General features: G+C 38.8%; 1 protein-coding gene across 1 annotated transcript in view; it reads left to right on the top strand.

The window, feature by feature from the left end:
* Window positions 1-17579, top strand: part of LOC128610731 (oxysterol-binding protein-related protein 1) — a 48263-nt gene that overhangs the window by 26373 nt on the left and 4311 nt on the right. Inside the window, exons 15-24 of the mRNA XM_053630148.1 lie at window positions 2001-2100; window positions 5519-5594; window positions 8714-8848; window positions 9457-9554; window positions 12510-12692; window positions 13014-13121; window positions 13386-13475; window positions 14297-14423; window positions 15004-15120; window positions 15695-15818. Coding sequence (XP_053486123.1) covers window positions 2001-2100; window positions 5519-5594; window positions 8714-8848; window positions 9457-9554; window positions 12510-12692; window positions 13014-13121; window positions 13386-13475; window positions 14297-14423; window positions 15004-15120; window positions 15695-15818 — 1158 coding nt within the window. The remainder of the gene's footprint in view (window positions 1-2000; window positions 2101-5518; window positions 5595-8713; window positions 8849-9456; window positions 9555-12509; window positions 12693-13013; window positions 13122-13385; window positions 13476-14296; window positions 14424-15003; window positions 15121-15694; window positions 15819-17579) is intronic.

Raw genomic sequence — 17579 nt, 5'->3', positions numbered from 1 at the left:
AATTTCTATACAATCTGGAACATTTTGTAAATAAAAGTGACCAAGAACTACTTATTTTAACAGAAAAAGGGCTTTTTGACCGACATTTTCCTGTAGCAAACAGCAAACACGCATGATTATTTTGTTTACTTGTTGCTAAATGCTTTAAACAGGACTCTGTAATAACTTTTAAAGATACCGTGAACCTTTTTTAAGCTCATGTTGTATATCATTCTCTGATAAGCTCATTGTGTTTTCTCGTTGAAAACCAGTAAAAGGAAGGCAGAGTCAATAAGAAGTCAAGAAGCTTGTGTCCGGAAACGTGCACAAAGACACTACCAACATTTAAACAATGCTTTAAATTGATAGGTGTGTGGCATCTGCACATTATACGGGCATTTCACTAGAAAAGATTTGTATCCCTTCAGACGGTCATGAGACGTGGTCTTGTGCGATGCAAATGTGCTGGGAGCGCAAGTGAACCCGGCTCTAAAAACAACCACACTTACAGAGCGCTCGATGGACATGGCCTCAGGCTCAGTGTGAAAAGTTTATCCCACCATACTAACCTTAGAAAAGATCCATTTTGAAGACTTAAGAGACACTGGAAATGATAATCACTGTTTTAATGGTGAGAGTGAAAGAATGAATTACTATCCTTATGCAACTAGGCAAGTTTAATTCTTCTTTTCAGTGTTCTGCTAGATCGGGTACCAACATCAACCACGATGGTGAAGGTTCTTTGGAAAGAAACAAGTGAAATGTTTGTAGAATTGTTGGGAGTTCACCTTAGAGGGACAAACACCCTTAAAAACCCTTCAGTGCAGCAGCTCGCAAAGTGGGGTCCTTGAAGCATAGCCAATGGATTCCTTAGTTTTCCTGTTTTATTACAGGGTTGGGAATCATTTAAAGTTATTTAATAGTTGTTATGGGGGGCACAGTGGCTTAGTGCGTGGGGGTTCGACTCCCACCTCCGCCCTGTGTGCGTGGAGTTTGCATGTTCTCCCCGTACCTCGGGGGTTTCCTCTGGGTACTCCGGTTTCCTCCCCCAGTTCAAACACATGCGTTGTAGGCTGATTAGCATGTCTAAATTGCCTGTAGTGTGTGAATGGGTGTGTGAGTGTGTGTGCTATTGTGCCCTGCAATGGGATGGCACCCCATCCAGGGTGTCCCCCACCTTGTGGCCCAAGTCCCACAAGCTCCCTACAACCCTGCATAGGATAATCAGATAATACAGAAAATGGATGGATGGATGGATGGATCTAGTTGTTATATACCCTGTTTGACCGGTCAATCAAATTGAATGGGTTTTATCCAAACCTCAACAACTCAAACACAGTAAATAACGTCAACGTGGAGTTCTGTCATTCTGTCATATCTTAGCGTTGCTAAGCTCTATGCGTCCAATATTCTGTACTCAGATTATTATTGTACACATTTGACTAATGAGCTTTGATATTTGAACAGATGTTCAAGATGTTCATAAAATAAATCGGTACTGAAACGGTAAAAAAAGAAAAAAGGTAAAAAAGAAATCTAACTGCAAATGTAATTGAGCAGCATAGACATGATTATAACGAGTATATACAGTAATAAGCATCATTCAAACTGCATTCTGTGATCCGCTGAAAATTTCTATGAATCTAAACTGACAAGTGCTTATGTAACGTTATCAGGTAAGATAGTTTTGCGGATTGATTTATTTGATTTCCTGCACACGCAAGAACGAGGCCAGCTGCCTCTCTGCCATATCTGTTGGAACCGGATCCCTCAGGTGGGGTTTCTCAGGTGCGCCAGAAGCATAGACGGAGGGAGGGAATAAGGGATACAGGGAGCGAGCAAAGGAGGGGCCAAAGGAAGGGAGGGTTATGTGTGACCCGGTGTGCAGTAACTACGTTACTGACACAGCTGTACGTCTCTCTGTCTGTCTATGTGTTCTGTCCATTCGGCAGAGTCAGAGTGGGACAGCCGTGTGAGAGGACGTCGTGTTAGTGTCCTCCGATTTAGCCGACGTCGCTGAGCGGCTCATCTACGTGCAACAGAAGCTCACACTCCTGCCAACATGTCTGGGGAGGAGAACCATGGAGACAAGACCCACTATAATGGTGTGAAGAAACACAGGTGAGTCTCCAAAGCTCACAGGAATGAAAAGGAGTAAGGTTTGCTTGTGTGTGACGTGTGTATAAGGATCACACTTGCTCGTCCAATAGAAGCCTAGAGCATTTGGTTTGTAGTATTGTTTGCAGATTTTTTCTTAAAATCACTACAAATTGACTAATTTGTCGTGATGACAATAGTCAGAAAATAAAATACCAGTTTGAAACCGTCATTCGCTATGCATTCTCTACTATATGTTTTCTTCACATCCACTCACAAACAAATACACACACATTCGCTGCACACGCACACGGTCCTGGCAAACCCTCATGGTTTTTGCATGAGGATGGATCGGCAGCAAGCTGATCGTTAGCCTCGGTGTCAGGTAACTGTTTCCAAGGCACAAGATCCGCTTCCTGATACGGGCCTTCTGTTAACCCGTCACTGGACTTACTCTGGATTTACCCTCAGAGCTATTGAAGGTTCGAAGTTACTAATCAGATCGGCAACTCTAAGTGTGTGCAGTCAGAATTTCGGTGGATCTCATTGGCTCTAACATTCCCCTGTGCCAAAATGTATATTATAGTATAGTATAGTATAAATCGATAACATCAAAAAAAGCTTAAAATGCATGTGCAGCTGTCAACAGCTAAATAAATCCACTCGTTAAAATATTAACGATTCTGCATTCTCGAAACCAACACAACAATGCAGTAGTGTAGGGTAGCTAAGTGTGTGAGTGTGTGCGATTTTCGGTGGTGTGTATACTAAATTACCATTTACTTTTACATCTGCAACATTTAGCAGACTCCGTTATGCAGAACAATTGACAGAAGTGCTTTGTATTGTGGTGTCCATTAGGGTTAGGTCCATGACCTAAACCTAACCCATATCACAATGCTAGTACAAATATGTCAGGGTGTAACAATAGCACAGCGGCTAACAGCCCTCCATAATTTAATTTTATTTTATTGTAACAAATATTTTTCTAATCAGCTGGATCATACCTAACTTATCCGCCATCTTTTATATATATATATATATATATATATATATATATATATATATATAAAACCTTAACCCTATTATTATTTTCTTTTTGAATTATGAAATTATAATTCTATAGTATAAAAAAATAATTCTACAGTACTTATTTCTATTGTGGTCCTTCATACCACCCAATTCATTTTTTCACATTTTTGTTATTTATTTATTTTTTTTCTTATTTATTTGTCTTTTCACGTTGGCGGCACGCCGTGACTTTTTTCCTAGTTAAACTTCTGCAAGATGACAATGTTATTTATGCAGAATTTACATTTTGCATGGCAAATTCTACATGCGATACAAATATGGGCCACACAATACACATTTTTTAAATTATTTTTTTCTTTTTTTTTTTTTTTTTCTTTTTTTTAGCTGGGCAGCACTATAAAGTTGGGGTTTTTTGTCCCCCTGTATGTGGAAGGTGGGCTGGTGCTCATTTTTGGCCCATGGCAAACAAATCTCTTTCTCTCATTCCCCACCTTAGAAATTCAAGGTAACTCTCCGAAACATTCTCCAAATAAGCATCATTGTTTACTCGGAACTTTTCAGCACCCGGCAGGTGAGAATTCGAACCTGCTGTGAAACTGAACTAAAGCGAGGACGGTTTTCATACTTCAGCATATCCGAGCTCTAAATAGCATCTCCGCATGACAGCACTGAGAAAGTGACCAGACTGGACTGTAACTTCACCAAGCTCTGTATTTATATCCTAAACCTCCTGTTAGACTTTGTCTAATGATGCAGTTTTTTCAGTTTATTATTGAAGCTTTAACATTTTCCCCTTATTTTAAATATTATCTTATTATCTTATTAGCAAAGGTGTAACTTGATGTTTTCTGACACAGGAAAGGATTTGCGGTTTCTCAGTAACATGACAAGCTGCATTTAGTTTTGTCTTAGTTTATAGCTACTATAATGTAAGTGATGACAGAAACTAACTTGGTTCGTGGATTATCTTCCTATAACTGCACACCCCCATGCGTCTTATTTTAATACTTCTAATACTCTAATTATTCTAATATTTTAAAATATTACGCCATAAATTCAAAGCTGATTCAATACTGAAGCTTTTTTTTTTTTTTAACTTCGTCTAATGTTAGTTTTTGACATAAATCTTCTTACTTCAGCGGTGTGTCAATAATGTTTTTTTTTTTATAAGATTGGATCATTTTTGCCAGAAAAAGTCAATGGGAGCCTCCTGTCCTTTACAAAGAGGGGGTTTCTTAAATTTAAATGCTCACTATTAAGTCAGTAATTTTTTTTTGTTGTTGTTGTTGTTTTTAAAGAATATTTCAATTTTCATTTTATGTACACTTACATTTTTACACTTACATCTCTATTTTACATAGTACTTACACTTTACTGTGTCAGAGCCATATCTCCCTGCAGCTCTCGCAAGGTGTCGCAGTGAAGCTAAGCAGGGTTGAGCCTGGCCAGTACCTGGATGGGAGACCTCCTGGAGAAAACTAAGGTCCCTGCTGGAAGGGTTATTAGTGAGGCCAGCAGGGGGCGCTCACCCTGTGGTCTGTGTGGGTTCTAATACCCCAGTATAGTGACAGGGCCACTATACTGTAAAAACAGTACAGTCATTTGGATGAGATAACTGAGACATTAAACTGAGGTTCTGACTCTCTGTGGTCATTAAAATTCCCAAGACACTTATGGTAAAATAGTAGGGGTATAACCACAGTGTCCCCGTGCCTTGTCTATCCTGGCCCCCTAATAATCACCATCTCTGAATTGGCTACATCACTCTCCTCTCCACTAATATCTGGGGTGTGGTGGGCGTTCTAGAGCACTATGGCTGCCGTCACATCATCCAGGTGGATGCTACACACGGGTGGTGCTTGAGGAGATTTCCCCCCAATTCTATGTAAAGTAGCGCAATATAAATCTTTACTTGCACTGTTAAGTTTACTTCATTTAAGTCGTGGTTTTTTGCATAGTTTTTAAAATAAATAAATAAATAAATAAATAAATAAAAAATTTTATTGTTTTTGTCACTGTTTTGTATTGCCTTGAGGAACTGGTGCAAGTACCTTAGGGATCAATAAGTTGATCTTGTCTTGTAAATCATATATATAAGACAAGACAAGTTGATCTTGTCTTGTCTTGTCTTATATATAAAAGGTTTCATACTGTATCATTGCTTAGGGTTATTCAAGTAGTCTATGAGCAAACTTCTAGTTTCAGTCATTGTTTTGTTTACCCTCAAAACCAGATCATTAAATCTGAGATTAGCCTGACTGTATGTTGTGTTTTTGGATTCCATCCATACCAAGTCCACACCAAAAGAGGTTTAAATTTGGAAAATTGTCACTGAGTGATATTTAGAACATTTGATTTGCGTTTGTTCAAATCATAATGAAGTATACTTTGCCTTTCATGCTTCAACCAGAACGGCTCTTCCTGCCCCAATGTTCTCAAGAAATGACGTGAGCATCTGGAGCATCCTCAAGAAATGTATTGGGATGGTGAGTGCCGTTTTAATCACATCACAAGTTTCATAAACATTGCAAATGTTTTAGCAAATCTGACTATGCTTTTTCGGTTCTAAAATGTTATTTTCAATAGGTTAGGCATTTATTTATATACGCAAACACTGTGTTAATATTCTTCATGCTTCATTGCTCCTTATAATGTGACCCGGGAATTCATATCGGCCTCTCTGTCGTAAAAATGTACTAGATTATTAACACACTGGTGTTCAAAAAAGATTTTATTTTTTAAGCCTTACACTGTGATAAAAAAATTGGAACTGATTGGAACTTAAGATAACGTGATGGGAAGCATCACATGGTTTTGGCACCATTGGCATCATAACATATGAAACAAAAACACTAAATCTTTATTATTTTCAAAACAGTATGTTGAATGTCAGTGGGTGAAAAGTGGTTATTTATTTATTTATCTATTTATTTATTTAGACATAGCCTGATTTGTACTCATTCATATTTTATTAAATGCATTTTATTGTGTTTGATTAATTTTCTTTGTCGTATTATAATATCATATATTTACATTTACACTGTATTTAACCTGGTGTAATACATCTGTTTTATTCTATTTTCATTCATTTTTATTTAATTGCTGCTTTTTAAAGAAGTAATGATGAAGATTTTCCCCAATGTGTGTATATATATATATATATAGAGAGAGAGAGAGAGAGAGAGAGAGAGAGAGAGAGATAGATAGATACATTTTTCCTTGAGGTAAATTATGTTTCTGAATTAATGAACAAATTAGAGCACTTGCCTGATTTGCTGTATCTAGATACTGTATACCAGAGCCCTATTGACTCCTCAAATCTGATTGGTCAGAACGTGTTGATTAATGTTCTATAACAGCAGCTCTGACAATAATTCTCACTGTAAGCCGAACCACAAATAAGCAGATTACAAAACGTGCGAAATTGTTGAAACGTTGACGTTTTCTGTGAGGAAATGCTTATTTAGTTAGTATTTTCATTTTGGAAGGAGTCTTCGGTTCAAAAAGAGAGTCTGGTAAGGGAATATGCTATAACGTAAATGATAGACATTCCACAACATTAAATGTACCTATAAACGGATAAAAAGTGTTGCTGTGGTATAAGAACACTGCTATGATGTTATAGGAAAACATTCAATGACAGTGTGTTGTGATATGAGGTAGTGTTACCACCACACCCTGTCCTGTTTGATTACTTACATGCACATTGTTTATTTATTACTTAATTGTTGAATGAATTATTTATATAGCTTTGTTACAATGCTGTCCTGACACAATCTACCTGTAGGCTGCGTACTGATTAAAAATTGAATCTGAGATACATTTGCTTACACAGGATTAGTGCAGCGTGACACTGCACGACCCTGACAAGTTTACAATAATCCATACAGCCGCATTCTACTAACACTAACGATTGAAAATCAACAAGAGCCTCTAAAGGTCCTAGTCTAATATTCCCCAATGTAATTAATAGAACTGCAGAGAGGCCCTCAGAGGATAACCACACCTGCCTAATCCTATATTGTGCGTGTGTGTGTGTGTGTGTGTGTGTGTGTAATCTCCCGAGGTAAAGCCAGCACTGAGAGTAAGTAGTGATCTGCTGTAATAAAGGTAGGCTTCAGCTCAGCTCTGATTCATGTCAAGGAACAGTACAAAAGTTCAGCTCATCTTCAGTACAGAGTATAGAGAGCCAAATCAGGGCTATTTGATAAGAGGTGCACAAATTCTTTCTTTTAGTTGCAGCACAGAAACCTTTGGTTGCAGAGATGAGGGATGATATTACCACTGTTTTAGCTTTCCAGATTTATTCCCCCTAATAACCTCAACTCATCTGGGAAGGCTTTCGACTAGATTTTGGGGCGTGGCTGTGGGGATTTGTGTTCATTCAGCCACAAGAGCGTTAGTGAGATCAGGCACTGATGTTAGGTGAGGAGGTCTGGGGTGCAGTCGGTGTTCAGTAAGGGGTTGAAGTCAGGACACTCGAGTTCTTCCACTCCAATCTTAACAAACCACGTCTTCATGGAGCTCGCTTTGAGCACAAGGGCATTGTCATGCTGGAGCAAATTTGGCCCTCTCAGTTCCAGTAAAGGGAAATTGTAATTCTACAGCATACAAAGACGTTCTCCACAACTGTGTGCTTCCAGCTTTGTGATGACAGTTTTGGGGAAGAACCACGTACAGTATGAGTGTGATGGTCAGTTGTCCACATACTTTTGGCTATATAGTTTTCTATATAGCCATATAATCCTTTATGCTTAAATTCTTTAAGAGTAATTGATTTAAGGGTGCTTTTTGTGTTCTTTTAAGAAACAGGAGTGTTATTGCATCATAAAATATAAGAGCCAATCACATTTCAGTATGCAAATACAGGACATGCAACACCAGTTGGTATAAGTTGTTATGAGCGCTACTTATAATAATATAGATCGCTTATAAAGTGTAATGCATTTTCATAAATAAGTATTATCGAGGCACATACTGTAGCCTTATGACTGCATTATAAGACGATATGAATGTGTTCATAGTTCATTATAACCTTTTATCAGTTCCTATATGACAAGACAAGGCGCGTCTCTTCTTCGACCCAAAACTTTTTTACTTTTTGAAGTAAAAATGGCTTTTGGATTTTTAAAACAAAAACAATTTTGCACTTTAGAAGTAAGCACTCTTTTTTTTGTTTGTTTGTTTTCTGCACAGATATGAAAAACTGTATGTTATATAGATATAATATGAAATGTTAGACAGTGGGTTAAACAGGTAGCTTGTACCTGCTGTAAGGGAAGTGAGGTATAATTAAACAGCTGTCGTTAATGTGGGGGTTTGATAATTAGGTGCAGTTCGCATTACAATCCTGTAATTTGTCTGATTTATAAATAAAGATATGAGTCATATCTGGTGGGCTGTCTGTTGTCTGTATCATTCTCTATGGCGACAGGCTGCGCAATTTGGTTCGTACTTGTTATTCTTTATTAACACGTCAGATTGGATCCAATGCTGAATCCGATCATGTCAATCGAAAGCATTTTGTTGCATGTGAGTGTGTCTCAGATGTCTGAGATCTGAAAATCCATGAGTAATTGTTGATATGTATAATACTTTCACTCAGGAACTGTCAAAAATCGCCATGCCAGTCATCTTCAACGAGCCTCTGAGTTTCCTGCAGCGTCTCACTGAATATATGGAGCACACATATCTCATCCACCAAGCCAACGCCTCCACAGACTCCATCCAGAGGATGAAGGTAACGCCGTCTTTCTACAGTAAAGGAGCTGCTTCTTAGCAAAGGGTTATTATTAATCGAATTCTCAATTACGATTCATCAGAAGGTCTTGATTCGTTTTCTGTTTCCAGCTGCAAAGCAGATCACGGGCTTCTATCAATGCGCTTGTTGTTATACATTGTTGTTTCTATATTAGCAACTTACACAGGGACATACAGTATATCGTGGACCCTCAACATATTCTAAGCCTAAGGATGAACTGATTTTTAAACATGAGTTGCTATTTTAAGTAATCACGTTATTGTTTTTATGGTGTAGTTTTTGTTGTTGTCGTTGTTGTTGTTGTTAAATGTAATTATAAACAGACCAGGAGCTGGGTTGGATGGCTATTGGATAAAAAAAAACAAAAACACACAATGGATGGTGTGATATAACATCATACTGAAATTTTTATGAAGGGCACACAATGATGCTGTATTATAACAACAGCTGTGTGTCTGCAATTCTGTAAAGCTGCGTTTCAGTGAATGTGTAAAGGAAGAATATTCTAGTGTTAAAATATTCAGAACCAATATTGACGTGTGTTGTGTAACGAGATCGGTGCAGTCATGTATCTTTGTGTTGAACAGTGTGTGGCTGCATTTGCCGTCTCTGCTGTAGCATCACAGTGGGAAAGGACCGGAAAGCCCTTTAATCCACTGCTGGGAGAAACATATGAGCTAATCAGGTGAGTGCTGAAAATGTAGCAATCTGTACCATGGCGTACTTGGGATACATTTCAGTGGGGAGACAGATTTAATCATTAGAACTTGATTTCGTAGATTTGGCAGCATTGTAAATAATTGGTAGTAATATCCAGGAGTATTATACTGACTTTACTGCATCTATATTTTTTTAACAATTTAAATGAATTTGATCACAAACGCCTGTAATGACTCTCATGCCTTCTTCCATTATCCATTACTTCTGCCAGATCTGAAAACTCGTGTAAAAGCTCACTTTTCCTCTAGTCTTAGCCTCACGTGCTTTGCCCTCTAGCCACCCGATATGGTACCAACCTGTTATCGTAAGAAATTTGCGTGAATTCAAATGCGCAAGGGCGGTGTTATTGGATTTTGTTTGATATCATGTAAAAAGTATACATTTGAACCCTATCCCTAATGCTATTACTAATTTTACTTTCCACAAATTGAGTGTCAGACTGTTGTGGAATCCTGGCAGTGATATGGGGTTATATGGGGTTATTAGAACCACAGTTACAAGCTATATGTAACTAGCATTCCATTTGACCTCTCCTAACCACCAGGGATGGTGTATAACAACTGGATATCTGCGAAAAATTAAGTCTGGTCATGAACAGGACTCACCTTAGGACTGTCCTGAAAGGTGCTCAGAGATGACCACCACACTCAGACTATTGGGATGGGCCTGACACCCAGGTAGCAGCAGAACAGATTTCCTGGAGTGTTAAAACTCAAAATAAGGGCAGTGAGAAAGAGGTGCTGATTACAGAGTGTCACAGTAGGATCTGGGAATCCAGACCGTCTATAGACGACCCAGTGATGGACATTATTATAACCTCTGTTTAGACAGTGGAGCCCCCTGTCTCCTCCCACCATAGCAAATAAACAGCTGGTCTGAGAATTGAATGGTTCCAGATAGTACCATGAGGTATAGTAAGGACGAGCATGGAACACTCTGCAGGCTCACCCTCACTGAAAGCTGCAAGTCATGTTGATTCACAATGATAAAAAATTAGGAAAAGAAAACCTGCCATAAAGCCACTCTAGGTATGCAATGATGCAGGGCAAGCTTAACACTAGAGCTCCCCATTATAAGGAGGCAGTTTTTAAAGACACGCACTACAAGTCAACTTGTATGGATAAGGTCATGTACAGTAAGTGATTCAAATTTTCCCTTTTTACAAGGTAGTAATAAGCCTAAGAGACTCTAGAGAGATGCAACCCATGGTGCTGTGGTGAACTGCAATGGCTACATCATACACCTTTAGGGCAGGTAGAGACTTGCCAGTGTTTAGCAATCCTGTGAGGAAATAAAATTCTGAGAACAGCTCTCAGTTGGAAAATCAGTCCAAGGGACTGAGGGTGCCAAATCCCGACATCTATATTGCTTAGGAGGCAAGCTGCCAATTTGAACTCTGTAGCCTAGATGAATCTTGAAACCAGTGATAGAGAGAAAAAAAAATCATAAAGTATAATGAGTAGTAAGGCTAGTGGTGGGCCAGGCAACCTGTTCCAGCAGACACTCCAGGTCTGCCAGAAAGAACCACAAATGGTAATGCATTGACTTGTCACTGGTGAAAAGGTCCACCTATGTCTTGCCAAATCTCCTCAAGATCTGGGCTACCACTTCCAGTTAAAGACAACACTCCCTTGGATGTTTGTACAGTTTTGAGAGTATGTTCCTGTACCATTGCACAGTCCCAGGAGATGTACTGCTCTCACTGAGGCCAATCATGGGTACAGTAGGCCAACAGACCTACTTAAGGAGTTTCTGTGCAAGTGGAGAGAGCCACACAACCTATATAGCTGATTTATAGCTGACCATCATAACATTGTCTGAGCAGACCAGCATGTGTTCAGGTCTAAGAACTCTTAACAACTTGAGCTTATTTTGAGACAAGGAGACATTTCAGTCAATAGCATTTGGTGTCCAAGTGCAGGCTGATAACCTACTTCTAGAATGCCCACACTTCTAGCAAGTCTAGGGAGATCACTGATGCATTGGATGTCATCAGTCTGAACATCCTCAATAGATACTGTTACCACCCATGGCTAGTCTGAGCATCCTCAACAGACACTGATACCACTCATGGTGGCCTCGCTGAATCTAATTGGCAAGCATATCCGCTACATGCTGGAATGATGGGGAAGCATTCTTAGTAAATCTATCCTAATGTTGTGGACTGTGTGACCCTTTTTTGCTATTAGAGAGCTCTTCTCTGAGTTCCCTGTGAGCCTTAGTGCTGCAGTTTGTGTCCGAGTTGGTGTTGTCTTTGGTAGGAACAGACAGGCAGGTGTCAGTCATCCAAATTCGGCAGTATCCTGCTGCCAGTGTCCATCAGAGGAATTGAAACATCCATGGCACAAGGCAGAAGCCAAAAGGCAGGACTTAGAATTTGAGATGAAGGCAACATTTAAAAAGCATCTGCGTTCCAGGGAAATGGAAAGAAGTGTTGCACAAGTTGATGGACATGAACCAGTCCCGTGGCTGCACAGCTCTGTCACCCATAGTATAGGTAAAAGGAGGGTCTTCAGGAACTCGTACAACCCTCTCCAGTGTAAGCTTGGATGGACCTCCCTTCCTTTTTTAAACCAAAAAAAAAAATAAGATTAGAATATAATAGAACCCCCTTTTTGGTGTTTCATTCTGGTCCATAAACATTTTCATTAGTTTGCTTGATCCTGGTCAGTCTTAATTTGGCCCCTAATTATCCATATATTTGGGTATTTAGCTTGATGTCAAGTATACCACCCTAATAGTAGTCTTTTTTAATGTTTTGGTAAGACTTATTAAAAACCTTAAAAGATCAAATCAAGATGGTGCTTTATTGTTGGCAACGGTATCTTTTTACATCTTTTAAACATCCTTATGCTCGTTGGATCTTGGTTACAAACTTTCAAGGCTTGTGTCTCTTCTACTGTATGTCTGTCTTTATCAGAGAGGATCTGGGCTTTAGATGGATGTCAGAGCAGGTGAGCCACCACCCACCCGTTAGTGCATTCCACGCCGAAGGCCTAAATGATGACTTCCTGTTTAATGGCTCCATCTACCCTAAACTCAAGTTCTGGGGAAAGAGTGTGGAGGCTGAGCCTCGCGGAATCATCACTCTGGAGCTCCCCAAGTGAGTTTTTTTTTTTTTTTTTTTTGGATGATCGGAAGTGTCACTGCATGATTGGGTTGTGCTTACTTTAGATAAACACATCTGCCAAATGGATAAATGTAAACATAAATTACAATGACTGTACAATTAAAAAAATTTTAAAAATCTGAATAATATGCTCAGAAATCAGAAATGCTGTTTAAAATGGGTAGAAAAACTGAATACATTAGAGCACATTTTTGCATTTTGGCTCTCTTTCTGATTACTTTGCTGATAATTGCTGTATCCAATATACATATGATTAGTTAAATAACTGTTGAATACATTTTCTTCATTGCCCAGACACAAGGAAGCATACACTTGGACCAATCCTACATGCTGCGTCCATAACATCATTGTGGGTCAGCTGTGGATCGAACAGTACGGCAATGTGGAGGTTATTAACCATAAGTAAGGGCAAGTAAGGTTACAGAAACTCATTACAGATATGAATTGAATTATTTAAATTCCTGTCAGTATTATTAGAAGAACATATGAGCATATGAGAATGCGTGTTTTATTGTTACAATTATCACCAAATCCCATGGGGTTCAACTCTTAAATTTCATAAGAATCTGAGACGGTTTTCTCACAAAAAGGTTTTTGTTTGCTTTTTGCACAAAAATGTTCCTTTCTTCCCCAAAAGCACAATGTCTGTTGTTTGATCTCTGACAGAACTGGCGAAAGGTGCAGTCTGACATTCAAGTCATGTGGCCTCTTCGGCAAAGAGCTACACAAAGTGGAGGGTTACATACTTGATAAAAGGTAGTATATGAATGATATTTTTAGCTCTGCCTTTTTGATCACTTTAGTAGTTTATTTGTAAGAAATAAACAGTATGAAACTGTATGTAACAGTAACTTCACTTCACACTGGGACGCATCACTCCTCCCTGTTGTGGTGTGATTTTACTGCATAAAGAACACCTAAAGAACAAGATGTCATTTGGTTCACCTGTAGTTATATATAATGTCGTGGAATGTACCCAAAGCGAGTTACTTCCTGTTGTTTATGTGAGGTGTCCACCATACAAGTCCCTCTAAATGAGCTGTAACTATAGAAACAATACTATATTAGAACAGCACATTCATATAAACCTGTGATTTGCCTTGAAGCCAGAACTACTCAGTCAGAGCTGCTGATAGAAAATTAATCAACACCTTCTGGCCAATCAGGATTAAGAACTTAACAGTGCTGTGGTGTAATTAAACACAAATCGCTATTTGAGGTTTTGTTTCGTTTTTCATCATATATTCTGCAGATTTATTTGTAAACACTTGGGCTTTATATTTTTAGTGAAACACTTTTATGGTAATTCCAAGACAATAATATCACTATATCAAGTTTGAAGCAAAAATTGAATTGTGGATGAACTGCATCAGTGAAAACTGTTAACGCTGCTCATTATGAATGAAAGTTAAATCATATTAAATGCTCCCCAAGCAGCTTTCACTCACTTTTAGCCTCGTCAGCATGTTTTATTTGAAGCTGGCGTTTATTCCGCCTATTAAACCGAATAGTCTTGACAAGGGCCTACTGTTGTAAAGGGTTGCCAGGTATGACGTTAACATGCGCGCTTTCTGCAGCAAAAAGAAAATCTGCGCCATTTACGGCAAGTGGACTGAATGTCTGTACACAGTGGATCCATCTGCGTTCGACCTTCACAAAAAAGCAGATAAGAAAACTGCCGAGGAGAAGAAAGACAGCAAGAAGGTGAGGGTTAGTGGTATGTGGCGATCCTTATAAGACGTTCGAGTTGTATTATTGACTGAGAAATGCAACCGAAATGCCTTAAAATTCGACATTATTATGGTAAACTGTTCAGAATGACTTTGTAGGAGTGTGTGATGTAAACAAAATCAGATCAGGAAATCAGGAAAATATAAACGCATAACCTAACCATAAATGCATGAATGCAGGGTTGGCTCTTGCATTTACATGTTTACTAAATAATAAATTGTTTGGCATGGTGTTTTACAAAAAAAAAAAAAAAGCATAAGGATATGTTTACTTTTACCCTCACCAATAAATCCCATGAATAGATTAATGCAAAAACAAAATAAATTTAAAAAAACCCTCCCCTTTAATTTGCATACTGGTACATGACAGGGTCTTGTATTTTGTGACACAATAACATTCGCATGTTTGATAAGAACGTACCTCAAAACCCCTGAAAACCAATTTTCACACTATGCACATAACTTCCCCTTGCATGAATTAGATGATGAAAAATGTTTACTATGAAGATCAACTGTAGTTAAATTTCTACCATGGTTCTGTTGCCCCACTTTAGGGCAGCGTGGATGAGGAGGCTGAGGAGATGCCCCCACCCGAGGCCGAGACCGTGCACGTCATCCCGGGCAGCGAACTCATCTGGAGGATATCACCCAGACCTGAAAACTCAGCACAGGTAAGAACTACGGTGGGAAAATGTACAAGTGCTCTGTCATCTTTTCGGTTTTTCATCATCAAGTCAAAGAGCACGTATTTATCCGATTTCATGGAATAAAACTGCTGATCTTTGGTCAGATTTCGCCTTTATGAGTTGCAGCCTAAGCATTTTATATTAGTTCCGGTTTTAAATTTTTTTGACAATTTAGTTAATATTTTGTTTTATTCAGGGTTTTTCTTTCGAATATATATTATAAAAAATTGTCATTTTAGTTATTGGCACAAATAAAAGTTTATTTATTTAACCAATTTTAAGGAAGAACAATTATTTAATGATTTAAATAACAAAATGATTTCACAGCCCTTTTACTTTTATTCCAGCTGGTTTCAGGGAGATATTTGTAGTTATCACTTAGCTAGAAATTATAAACTATAGGAGCTCTATATAGATCAAGTATCTAAACATGTCTAGTTATCCAGATCATACTAAAATTTCTAGACAGGGTAAGTCATGGTATTTGTGCTACAATCTTGGAGATCGACTCTTTTTAAGACCTCGTTGGCTTATGTCGACTATTGTCACTCTCATTCAGTACTACGCCTTCTCCACGTTTGCTATGCAACTTAATGAGCTGGAGGAAGACATGAAGGAGAATCTCCCCATCACAGACTGCCGCCTCCGGCCTGACATCCGCGCCCTGGAGAACGGAGACATAGGTACAGAAAGAAACCTAAACTCCAGTTCATACATGTACTGTACAGTGTTGTGAAAAACAGATTTCTTCTTTTTTTGTGTATATATCATGCTAAATAGTTTTAGATCTTCAAATAAAATACAACATAAAATTAAGGATGCACCGAAATGAAAATTCTTGGCCGAAGCCGAAACCGAATATAATGAAAAACTTCTCCGAAGGCCGATGGCCGAATGCCGAACACGTTTTTTTTGCGTTTTTCCCATTTATTTTGCCATTTTTTTCACCATTGCATAAGTTAAATAGTCAAAATGTGCTTTTTACTATTTTGTCTTGCTTTTCAAAAAAACCTACAATTTCAAACTATTTATTTAACACTGAACATTTTTTTTCTCATTCCAGCAGGCATAGGCTACCAACAAGGCACAATATAACTTTAAATAAATAAAAGAGTAAAATAAAAATATTTTGACGTGGTCATCTTTGAGCTCCCCTTGAATAGCCTACGTTAGGCCTATAACTGACTGCTGAAAGAATGTAACACTCTGTAGCCTACAACTAAAAGAGCATTAAAAAGTGCATTGACAAGAGTGCAGAAAATGGTTCTATTGGGTTCTATACGGCTGATGATATTGCGGATATATACCGCTCGCGTCCCTGTACACCCCGCGGAGTATTAGAGTAGATATAGTATAGTTAGATACGTTGTTAATGTTATGTACCGTGATAGATTTAGTTAGTTTAAACTATAGATTAGTTCATTTAGTCCCCGCTGGTTTTTCCGCTCCCAGTCCATAGTACTAGTTCATGTTTCTTGTTTTGTGTTTTCCTGTGTTCTGTGACCGCGACTTTGATTCCTGCTTTCCTCCGTTTATGCCCGTTTGCCGATCACCCGACCCTTTGCCTGTCTTGACTACGTTTTTCGGATTACGATTTGGATTTGTCTGCCTGTCCTTAAATAAATACGTCTTTACCTGCTTCCGTACTCAACTCCCTTACGTCTCGCGACGTGACAGAATACTCCAGAAGAGAAACAATACAAACGCACGTGTCCAGAGTAAACAATGTCACGGTTGTCAACATCCGAAGAGCATGCGCTCGCTGAGCACTCATGCACGCGCGCGCCCTCTCATCTCGCGGAGCGCGATGCCGGAAGTGGAGGTTGTGATATTCGCGCTTCTCACTCTGGTTGCTAGGCTATTTGGTCGCGTCATCAAACACATCATCGTTCGGTTAAATTTATTCGGCCTTTTTTGCTTATTCGGCTTTTTTTGCAATTTTCGGCCGAACAATTTCGGCCGCCGAACATTCGGTGCATCCCTACATAAAACAAAGGCAACCTGAGTAAACACACAATACAGTTTATTTTATTGAAGCAAAAAAAAAAAAAAAAGTTATCCAACACATATCACCCATGTGAAAAATTAACAATATGAAACCATTTTTATCTTTGAAAAACAAGTTGAAACATCAGGCTTGTTGTGTAAGCAACTCAAAACTAATGTAGCAAATAAATCAGACATGACGTTTGTCATTTTGATGTGAAAGTACTAACAAGAAAGATGCCTGCAGCTGGAGAATTCCCAGATAGCACCCGGATGTGGGCCACTTCAGGCAGTGATGCGGCACTGCTGGCGTTCTTTTGGCCTGGACAACATAGATACGAGCCTGAAGTGGCCCACATGTAAAATAGCAAATATGGCCCAAATATCCCAAATCACAAGTGGGCCTTTTTAGGCGAAGATGCGGTGCTCACAGCAAATGTGTAATCTGGATGTGACCC

This window comes from Ictalurus furcatus, chromosome 7, assembly GCF_023375685.1.
Source record: "Ictalurus furcatus strain D&B chromosome 7, Billie_1.0, whole genome shotgun sequence".
In the NCBI taxonomy this organism is placed as follows: domain Eukaryota; kingdom Metazoa; phylum Chordata; class Actinopteri; order Siluriformes; family Ictaluridae; genus Ictalurus; species Ictalurus furcatus.
The sequence above is the reverse complement of the archived record's forward strand: the minus strand, read 5'-3'. Positions and strand labels throughout refer to the sequence as shown.